Below are 11,621 nucleotides of genomic sequence, written 5' to 3'. Positions count from 1 at the left end.
GAAAAAAGAGATCAAATTACATTAAATGAGAGAATTCAGTGATGTAAGCAACCAGGAGTAGCATTTGTGTGACCGAGAATAAATGAATGCGTTTCAATCATCAATTTGGCATGTGTTTGAAATTAAATTTTGTGAGAGACACATGTAGAAATTGACATGTGTGGACCTGGTAATGCTAGACAACCTGAAAATCCAGCTCTTTGTCACATGACTAGAGTGGTAGCCACTTTGGAGGTGAATATATATGGCAAAGTGTTTATTCTCGTAAGTTTGTTCCTAAGTTGCAAAGGTATGACTGATGAGGTGGGCTTCAGATGTTGTGTCATTTGTCTGTAGGTGTAAATACTTTATCAGAGAGAAAACACAAAGAAGAAAAGATGTATTTGTCAGTGTAGTGGTATAGGCCTAATGACACATATGTGTAGCTCAAAGCAATAGAAGTGCCATTGAGATGATATGTCCTTCAGGACATTTGACATAGGGTATCAAATGGAATTCACTTCACGGATTCTTAATAAGGTCATGTCTTGTTGGAGAAGCACCTGTGGCCTTGCGAATCAAAGCCAGTCTTTAGGGGGAAAACTGGGACTGCAATGGTGTAAACTTATCTCAACTACATGGGATGATGTTGTGACATTTTGGTTCATGAGTGTGTTGTTGGATACCCGAATATGACATTTTCATCGAAAGCAGTGACTCAGTGTAGAGAGGGAAAAACGGATCATTTGGTTGGTGATGATGACAGATTGTACCAATTTATATGCTTGTTGCTTTACACCATCAATTGATGAGATCAATCAAAGAAAAAAAAATGGATGCTTTACCTTTATATTCTCTGTGTTCACAGCACAGCATCTGCTTCAGTACACTTTCCCTTTGAATTAAACGTGCACTTTGCAATGACTGGCGAAGGTGTCTTCAGCTTTTTCAGTTTAGTTTATTTTGCACCAAGCATTAAAAATATACAGAGCATACAATTAAACATGAGTGTACAAAATGAGATACAAAAAGAGAAAAATTCATAGGACATACGACATAAAAGTAAAAATAATGTGGCGGTATGACTACATACAGAGACAATGCCATTGATGGGGGAAGCAGCAAGAAAGGAAAGCCCTTGTGAGTAGCTAAAGGTGTAAGGTATAGACAACCGTAAGAATCCTGTGGAATCCAACCTTACATCATGAACCATTCAGATTTAGCTCTCCAATGTGTCCTTCTTGAACTTTTGTTTACAGGTAATTCAGATGATTAAGTTCAATTTGTCACATCACAGGGTAAATTGATAAATAAAAAGGAAGATTGATTTGAGAATAGTTCTATGATTTCAGAATAGTTCGATCCCAAGAGCCATTCAAATGTTCATCTCACAGTTGTAGATGAATCCCCTTCATTATGTTATCAATGAAAAATTTGTGATATTTGTCTATGGGGACTGATTTCCAATAAACTGGGACCACACTGTACAGTCTCACCTGGAGTACATTTGTCATCATTAACTGCTGCTCGAGATAGACTCGATATCTGAGACTAAACCACTTTCTTCTTTTCATTTTTCTGCTTTCCTTTTCTGCAGAATCATACCGTATGGGAGAGCGACCCGTGTACGCTGTGCTCGTGCCTGGGAGAGATCGTGTCCTGCACGCCGAAGCAGTGCCGGAATCCAGAATGTGATTTCACCAGGGTAAGTGAAGAGTTCAAGAAAAAGCTTCCATGCTCTTTGTGGTGGTGGTGATGAGGGGGGGGGGGGGGGGATTTCATCCCTCCTTTTCACTTGTATGAAAGGAGAATGGTTCTAGTGGTAACTCACTAGATGACATAGCATTAGAAATACCTGGGTATGTGGATAATTAGTGTGGCTCCATTTTGGTTCATGAATTATAGAATCATTAAAATTGATTTCACCTGTAGCAGTAATTGTGACATTGGATGAAAATTGAAAGGCCCCAGCTTGACTGTAGGTATTAGATTAGTTGATTATCAATTCAATGCATAGTCTATCTATACCATGTCCCCTCTATGGAGGAGAATTCTTCAACTACCAGTGTCATTAGTATGGAGCCTTATCCAGTCATTTGGGAGAAATTACCCAAAAGATCAGTCAGTGTAGGATGAGAGGCGTGAAAATAAATGCTAGAAAATAGTGCTCTCTCTTGCAAAATTATATGATGAATTTCATAGTGACCTCAAGATAATTGTTTTTAATTATGCCAAGGACAGTTAAATCAAAATTTAATTTAAAAAAAAATTGTCTTGGGATTACATAGGCCTTCAAAACTGTATGATTGCATATTGGGTGAGGTAATTGTACACTGATTTTACTTGTGTATACAAGTGCAAAGGTCACAACAGCTTTGGTTGACCCAATGCAGACAGAACAGCTAGATGGGGGGGGGGGGGGCAAAGAAATATATGTGTCAGAAAACAGAAGGTAGAGTTAACAGTCACCCTCGTGAGCGATTTACATGAATATCCTCAGCCGGGAGTTCTGTCTAGACATTTCAAGAATGATATGACGACAAAATGGCTGTTAAAGTGGTTTGGGGTGGAGAAAAAACAAACAAACAGACAAAAAAAACCCCCAAAAAACTATTGCACTAACTAGCCCATGAAGCTGGTAAATGAATGCTTGCTGGAATGACTCATATGGAACATCAAGCCATTGATGAGGGCAGTCGTGCTATAAAATTTGATGAATTGCAAAAAATTGGTCTCTTTTGGAGTTTTTCTGGAAAATTAGCCAATTTGATTGCAGGCATTAAAAGGAAATGGCACTGTTGCAGAGTCATGCCGGTGTACATCAGGGAGAAACTTATAAAGAAGCAAGCATATACATTACCAAGCCGAAAGGAATTCAGTCTCTAGCTTCCAGAAAAAAAGAAAAGAAGGAGGGGGGGGGGGGGGGTAACAGAAAATAAAGAGACTCCTCTGTCTGAGGGGCTATAAAGGAGATCGATTGTGTTGTCATGGCATAAATCATATGTTGCTTTCAATTGCTCTTAACCTTCTGTGGAGTTTTTGTCTGTGCTCAATACTAAACTACTGCTGTAGTATGAATTCAGCCCCAGATGGATGGAAAGCTGGTTTTAAGTGATGGTAGCCACCTGCAGAGGGCAGCTTTAACCCTTTGAGCCCCACTGCCTTGAAATGCCACAGACATTGTGTATACACAGGGGTTGGTGCTTGTAGTGACAGATATGGAGACAACTCCTTCCCCCCTATAAAGCTAAACAGCCGATCTGTAAACTGGGGTGTGAGTTTTGACGTTTCGAGTTGGTTGCACACCCCTAGCCATGCATTTTGCGCAGTGCATACTTTCATGTGACACTCGGCGTGAACTCGTGCATGAATGGGTTTGGTGACACAGGTGTAGCAGTTGAGAGCAAGTTGCGATAGCGCGCATCTCGGCAAACACCTTTTGTCAACCGACTGACATTTACGAAGCACTGAATGTCAGTTCCGCAGATAGCGGAGACCAAAACAGATAGGCTACTTTCTATCGGGGACTGCCTTCAATTTAGTCAAGTTTCTTGTAATAGGGGTCAAGTAAAGTCAAAATTGTTCCATTGGAAGAAATTTAATGAAGGTAACTTAAAAAGACTGAATTCTCTCCACCCTTGCCTCTCTTCGCCCCATGTTTGAACTGGTGACAGGGCATTTGCTCCTGCGACAAGTACTCCCGTTTTATTTTCTCCAAGGACTTAGGGTTAGGGTTAGGGGTATGATAGGGTTTTGGGTTTAGTTTGATGTAAGGATTAGGTTTAGGGCTAAGGTTATCTGTGGTTAGCATTCATGTTTGGCTTATAGTGTGCAGATATTTCATGAGAGCAATTGTCACAGGAGCAAATGTCATGGAACCATCTTAACTACTCTCCCCACTTTTTTACTTTACTAGAAATTTGTGACAGAATGCTACAAGAATCGAATCTCTTATGAAGAAAGATCATGACTTCATCCACAGAGACAGAATAGATTTTGTGGTTAAACATATTTTCCCATTGTGATACTTTCTTAATTCCAGTAATGTATGTGAAGGCTATACTGCCTGAGACAATATTTGTACATCATGTTTTTGTAATTCCTCTTCATATGATCAAGAGTAACAAGAAAATACTTCTGATTGTGAAGCCTTCCGCATAGTGGACTCTTTGAATAGGCTTAATATGTAAGGAGAAGACATTAAAGCTACACCTCCAGGGATGTGCAAACATTCAGTGTACCATGCATCATCAATGGATCATAATCTTTGATGTAGTGGGAAAGAAATGACAGGCCCATTCACATGCAAGAGCTATTAGTTTTGTGGATAGCGATGTTCCCCCACCCCCCCCCCCCCCCCCCAAAAAAAAAAGATATATATATATATATATATCGCCACTGTTCCAATATGTCCAAAAAACTTGCTCAGCTGCAAGCAAAGCCACACTTTAAATCCTAAGATTGTGCATGTCTAAACAATGACCGAAGCATGACCCCAGGGTGCCCTCACCTTTGACCTAGTATTGTGAGTTGCATCATGGGATTGTACTTTAATATGTGTTTTTATTTATTTGTTGTTATTATTTGCATGCCATTCACACACACTGTGTGAGGCTATTGTGTGAGGGTTAACAACAAAAATTTAAGATGAAATTAACTTTGCAGCGGGATGGAGATTGCCAGAGTGATTATTCTGTGTTCACACGCAAAAAAAAAAACTGTTGGTTTTTGCATCACATTGCAAAAATGGGTCTCTGAAGAAAAAAAAAATGAAATAAAAACATCACTTTTGCGTGGGTGTGAACAGGCCTAGTGAAGAGAGATAATGAGGTCTTTTAAGGACCAATTTGTGATTATTCTCCTTCTTTTCCGTGAACACATATATTCCATGAATCCAGCCAAGTAGTAAAAAGAATATGTTCTGGCATACGTGTCACGTTCTGCGTTTACGGATATAATTATCCGGACATGCTCAATGCTAACGAGGAGCAAGTCGTGAAAGATGGATGATCCCCCGATTGATTCCAACCACGTGTGTATTGTCCTCCAAGCCTAGCCCAGCCTAGCCCAGCCCAGCCTGACCCAGCCACCTCCTGGTCTCAAGGATGACAGATTTGGTACCGATATCTCCTCCAGTTGAGAAAAAGAGAGGGAAAAGAGTCTGGATCCCTCTCTACTCCAGGCTTGGCAAACAACCTTGCTGAGATGATCCTGTGGTATTAGGATGACATTGAACAACATTTAGAGTTTCCTGAAATTTGGAAAAGATGCCCCTGCCAATCTTTGTCATATTTCATCCCTAATCCTTTTACAGTTACCATACTTGCCCCCTGTCTTGTTGCTGCTGTCATCTTTAAAGAGTCATTTTAAAGTCTTGAGTGTAGTTTCTCAAAAGCAAAGAAGAATTAAAGGGATGCAAGCCTTTGCTATGCTTTTATTTTACCCCCCATGATTAAAATTATTCATACATTTATGCGCAAGAAAGCTTCTGGACAAGGAAATCATATTGAATCAGTGACATGTGACAACAACTTGATCACCATGCTATTTGTTTTTTTGAAAGGTGAGAGGAAGATTCACGAGTTCATTCCATCAATAATGTAAGGCAATTTGCATTCAGTGTCCCTGGCCCTGTAACCAAAGAAAAGAGTAAGGATGAGGAGGGAGTGGACTGGACTCTCATATAAACTCAGACTGGACTAAATATGAAAGACATCAACACAAAAATATGGCACCCAAGGAATCAGGTCAGGTGCCTGAAGAGGAGTTTTATATCCCGTTTCAGACAAGAGTCCTAGTTGTATTCTTGGAGGGGGAAAGAGAGACCAGAAGAGAAGAACCATTCATGATTTTTTCCCGCTTTGAGTTATCTTGTAAGACTTTGGATGAATAATATGACAGGAGTGTTTTATCTCAAGCTGTGAAGTGTGTCCGTTTTTTCCTTCCATGCCTCCAGTGTACAATCCAGACAGATGTCTTTGCTCTTGTTAAAGACCCAGTAGCATGGTTGAATCCATCTTCCTCAGCTGCCCACCAGGGTACATTCAAAGACCACAAACAACGCAATTGTCTAACAGAATAGAATTGCCTGTCAGCGAATACGTGCATGGAAGCATCTACAGTATGTTCATCATAACGGTCAACTCAAGTCCAGATCCGTAGGCTGTGTGTGTACCCTACTGACGTAGAGATCAGTGATAAAGCTGTACACAATGCTTTACAGGGATTCCTGAACATATCCCAAGTCTAGTTGGGGCTGGCCTTCCCATTGCATGGTGTCCTCACTACTGGGTCTTTGACAAATGCTTCATCCGTGGGCTCCATCACCCCTCCCAACGCACATTCGCTTCTTCCAGGTCTATGACCCCGTTTACAGTGAGCAAAAAGGCAGGGCTCGGCCGCGGCCGAGCCCAGCCTTCATTTCAGTGTAAACGCGCAAAAGGCCAAATGTGGGGCCAAAATTGGCTGCGCATTTCGAGCCCTGGCCGAGCTCGGCCTTTTCTCAGTTTAAACACAAACTGGGCCAAATGCGGAACCAAATTTAGTCTGGCTTCCAGACCCTCTGCCCGTACTATTTCGCTATTCAGGATATTAACCCCCGCATCGTCGAAAACTAGTATAGTTTAAGGTGGTTTTGTCCTGCAAAGAATTTTTTCTTCGGCAAAGGCCTTTGCCGAACGGCGACTTTGTCGCCACGGAATCCAGTTGGCAAAGGGTCTGGAAACCAGACTCTACCAAATTGCGTTTGTTTACAAGCAGAGCGCCACTACGACAAAATATTGAAAGGTTTGAATTAAAAGCCAGGGCCAAGCCTGGCACTGTAAACGGACAGAATTGCGGGGCTCGGCCCACCAATTGAGGCCAGGCTCGGCCCAGCCCCGCACTGTACACGGGGTCTTGTGACATTGTATATGTGCTATGCATAGCATGACAATACCCTGTACATTATAAAAGTCAAGTCTACCTGTCATACTTTTATGGCATCGCACCTGCTGCTTCATAGCAGCAGTTCATATAAAGTCTGTCAATTCATTCAATTCTCTCTCATTTTTATCTACTCGGTATACATGAAATATCTTTTTTCTTTATATGGTGTTACTGAAAGTAGTGGTATCTGCTATATTTTGGTCGATATTTGAGGCTAACCAGACATGAAGAGCTCAAACTGTTCTAGTCTTGACCACCATTACCATCAACATTATCATATCTTTGAATTTTTTTTCTTTTTCTTTTTTTAAATGAGATCTGGATTTGATCAAGTATGAACATTAGGAAGTCATAATGTAGTGGTGAAGTAGTGATATTAGATGTTGCCTTGCAGTTGCATTCCTTCTCTTTCATGGGGACTATCCGTCCGATGTCTGACCTGAGCTTTTTACAGCCATGCCGGAAGATGTTTTATTCAGGGAAATGATTGTTTCCTCGATAGGCAGGGATTTTCAAGGGGTGTGATGCATTCTGTAAACCACTTGATGTTATCAGATTGGACTTTGAGCAATGTAACTGTAGCCCATACATGTAGATCTAACTTGGGTATTAAAATTTTCTCCTGATTTTCGGAGCTGGTTCTATTGATTTCATTTCAAGAAATTTTGCTTCGTCCTGGTTGTAGTCCAGTTGTATCTGTGGCATTGTTTGGTGTTTTTTGTACATTATGGTCATTTTGCATATCACATGCCTTTGACATCCCTGTATCTTCAGAGTAAGGAGATAAATTCTCTATAAATCTCATCAATGGCAAGCTGGAAAATTGCAGCCAAATGCTGACAATTAAACAATCATAGCTTCCATGGCATTCATCAGATTTCTGACAAATTTTCACTGATTTAGTTTTTTATAGGACAGCTATCATTCAGATAAACTATTGCTTCAAAGGTATGTTCTCCGGAAATGTATATTTCTCTGTGGACTGAACACACTTGGTTTTAATGACATAAAAGGCCTACATGATAATGAAATAAATCTTCAAAGTAGTAATATGTAGCCTCAAATCAGTGCTACTTTAGATGAGAAACATCATTAGTGCAAGGAAACATGAATGAGAATTTTTAAGCAAGCGGCAAGAAATTATTTTTAGGACCATCCCTCTCGATCTCTCTCTGTCTCTCTTGCAGATTATTGCTTGCTTGATTATTTCAGTAGGGGGTTACCTAGAGCAAAAATCCCGTTTAGAATCTAGAACCCTGAGAAAAAGAAATAGAAACATGTAGCTGTGCATTGGGCTGCAACCAGTCACAAAGTCTTCAGGCATTTTTTTTTTCTATCCCTTTTCTTTTCTCTCCCTTCGTCAGATTAACTTTTTGACCCTACGATTGACGATTATGAGGTCATGCACCTCTGAATGTTTTTTCCTCTCTATTCTTCCTGTCTGAGAGATTTACCTGCCATGTTGATGCCCTAGTCTAGCAAAACAAACCCTTTGACACTTTTGAGTATTTACAGCTGTACATTTGATGAAACAGTCCGACTGGTTTTAAATCTAGATAAGATTAATTCACCATTTAGCCATTTCACCCCCGCAAATATCTGGAAAGCATGCAAGTTAAATCAAGGTTTGAAGTTGATTAAGCAGTGATTTCATTATGGTGAGCCTATTTGTGTATGCATATATATGTGTATGTATGTATGTAGGCCTATCTATGTGTGTATGTAGGCAAGTGTGTGTGTGTGTGTGTGTGTGTGTTTGTGTGTTCATATCATGCTACAGTACTTAGGCTGATGTCAGCTTACTATATAGCAAATTCAAAGTGGCAGTCATCACTAGGGTTCGTTTAGCCAACAAAAAAAAAATGTAGTAAGAGTTAAGATGTTATACAAAGCCCTTGCATAGTTTAGGGATTCAAAACAGCTCATACTTTGATTTTTGTTTGTTTGTTTGTTTGTTTGTTTCTGTTTGTTGATTTGTTATCCCCAAATATGACTACTTCAAAAGCTCTGACCCCTTGAGATACATACCTCGTATGCAAAGCTCTATGGGTCTCACAAGATGGACCGTTTCAGTAGTGATGAAATACCAGTGCTTGCCTGTGCTGATTGCAGCTTTGCAATTGCAATATCACCAACATTTGGTCAGCCTTGATTAGGATTAATTGTCACAGTTGTTGCACTCTCTGTACACTCACAATGGTAGCAAGAGTAAGGGATGATAAATTGATTGATTTTTTAATGAAAAGGGAAATGGATGGCTCTATAAGTAAACATACCATACAGTATGACTCCTTCTTCATTGATGTCACTCTGGCACGAAGCTTTGACATCTAGAATATCTCATCTCTGGAGTTTGGTACACAGAACTAAAAGAAAGATGGGGGTAAAAGGGAAGTTTTGTCTCCTGTGAAGGTAATTTGGTGTTTTGCCAGAAAGATGTGGTAAAGTTGTTGAGTGATATCATCTACAGAAGAGGTGGACATAGTCACAAACATGACTGAAAACCAATTGTCTGCAAAAATACCATTACCTTGACATCAGAGTTGAAGAGTATTGCTATGTGGATTTTCTTGCCCTAGTAAAGTTTCTAGCAGTGATGGATTTTTTTTTTCTAGAATCTCTGTAAAAGAAGGCCCTCAGAATATGTGTGTAATGATTTACAATTAATGCAAACATATATCAGCGAGTTTTCAAACTCCACCAGGTCGCACTACAAAAATCTTTAACTTTAAGATGATTTAAAGCAGTGGTATTGTGAGAGTCTTTCAAGAAGAAATTCTGAAAGAAGTTCAAAGTGTAGAATATTGAGAATATGCCTGTTGGGGTAAGACCAACTTTCACCTTCTGAGGACTTTCCCTTTTCCTCCCAAGCTTCAAAAAAAAAAAGAGAAAAAAAAAATTTCCGCTACCACCAGTGAGAAATAAACCCTTCAGGCTGAAACCTGGACATTGACGGGCGTTTGCATGTATGTTTGTAGGAAGGAAAATTAACAGATTCCAAACACAACTATAGGATTGTGTTATAAAGGGAAGGACAGGAAAAATCTTTTGGAGGCAAATTTCGGACTCTTTCAACAACAGTTTCTTTCCAGTGGAGGATGTTTTTATATTTGAAATAAGCCGAACTCTGTCAGGCACAGGAGAGGGTGTATTTTAGAGAATAAATATTTGAATTTTCTCGACTGCATTTTCCTCTCTATTCAGATGGTCCAGTTGCGATGGAGCCTTGGGCATGATTGGCCCATGCAAGTGTGTGCTTTTTATTCTAGCCATTTCACGAGCATTATGCTTCTATTTACAAATGTAGGGAGAAATGGAAAAGTTTCTCCTCTGTTAAAGCGACGGCTTTAATTAATCTTTCGACATGCACTTGCATGCAAAGCAGTTTTGCGTGGTATTTTCTTGACACAAGAATGGGATGGTGAATCCACTTCATAGACTTTTTATCAAAGAGAATGGGCTGATGGAGTTTTGATATTTCTGAATTTAGACTCATTCAATATATCATGTAAGGAAAAAGTTTTACTCTTTATCTAGACTTCTGTATCCTGTACTATGAAGTAATAACTTTTCTTCTTGGGTCTGATGGGATATGTCATGAAGAAAGGTGTATATGAAAGTGTATAAAGGATATTTTTTTTTATAACAATATCCATTTTTTCTTTCATTTGCTGCAATGTATTAAAGCCAATTATTTCTTGGTATATTTCATGCCCTCCCTTTATTCCAGACATGTCAGAAATTAAATGGCTTTTCTCGTGAGAAACAAATAAAATGTAAGCACAAGCTTACATTCCCTCCCTATAAAAATAATGGAAACAACAACAATGACAAAAGTTTGGAAACAAATATTACCCCTTGTTATTGACATAGAGCCAAGAAAAGTTAAACATTTGGAGCTTGTATTCCTGGGGGCTCTTGCTCAGCACAGCTCCCCATGTGAGAATGATTGCAGGTGATTATTCCAATTTCTAGTGGAAGGTGAACCCTCATCTGTAAAGCTGAGGTCAAAAACTATACCAAGGGGGTAGAGAAATCACCCCTTGTAAGGGATCTGCTGACTGGCCCACCCCCAAAATCACCCCATACATCCTTATGAGGAGATTTGGTGATGGATTTAAAGTCAGTAATAGGAAGTTTTAAAAGAAAGCCAGGATTCACAGATTTAGACAGCTGCTTTGAGTGAAACAGTACAGCCCTTGTTAGAATTTGTGTGTATAGTTTTCTGTTTGAGAATACTGTGACAGGCCGCCTTTGCTCAGAAAAGTTGCAAGATGAATTTCTTAACGCAAGGTTTGTGTTTGTGGGGCGACATTAGTATCACATGTGACATCTGAAAATTGTCATCCTCTCTTCCTCTTGAAATACAGCTTTGTCTCTGTCTTAAAACTGTCTCTTTTCAGAAGAAAAAAATGAATAAGTTGAGTTAAGTGTCTCATCCTGTACTGCTGCATGTGTTTGTTTTTTCATTCTCTCTCTTGCAACTTGATGATTTTACCATGTTAACCCTTTCTGTGCCAGGGACTTTTGACAGTGTGTACAAGGTTATGGATTTTTTATGCCAATCAGCACTCATAGCGCAAAAAAAAAAGAAGAAGGAATTTTAATCATGTTATGTAAGTTTGTCAGTGAAGTAGAAAAAAAGAAGAAGAATCCACTACTCTCATGTCATCTCACAAAATTATGTCAAGTCAGCAAAGGATAGATTCTAATCA

At 39.6% G+C, this 11,621-nt stretch overlaps 1 protein-coding gene across 1 annotated transcript in view; it reads left to right on the top strand.

Moving 5' to 3' along the window:
* Positions 1-291: 291 nt before the first annotated feature.
* LOC139741786 (extracellular matrix organizing protein FRAS1-like) overlaps positions 292-11,621 on the top strand; it is a 106,062-nt gene continuing 94,732 nt past the window's right edge. Inside the window, exons 1-2 of the mRNA XM_071652374.1 lie at positions 292-303; positions 1,577-1,684. Coding sequence (XP_071508475.1) covers positions 292-303; positions 1,577-1,684 — 120 coding nt within the window. The remainder of the gene's footprint in view (positions 304-1,576; positions 1,685-11,621) is intronic.

Source organism: Diadema antillarum, unplaced genomic scaffold (assembly GCF_040938485.1).
Source record: "Diadema antillarum isolate AM-2024a unplaced genomic scaffold, OU_Dant_1.0 seq00000953_RagTag, whole genome shotgun sequence".
NCBI lineage: Eukaryota > Metazoa > Echinodermata > Echinoidea > Diadematoida > Diadematidae > Diadema > Diadema antillarum.
Note: the sequence above shows the minus strand (reverse complement) of the source record. Positions and strands in the feature narration are given on the sequence as shown.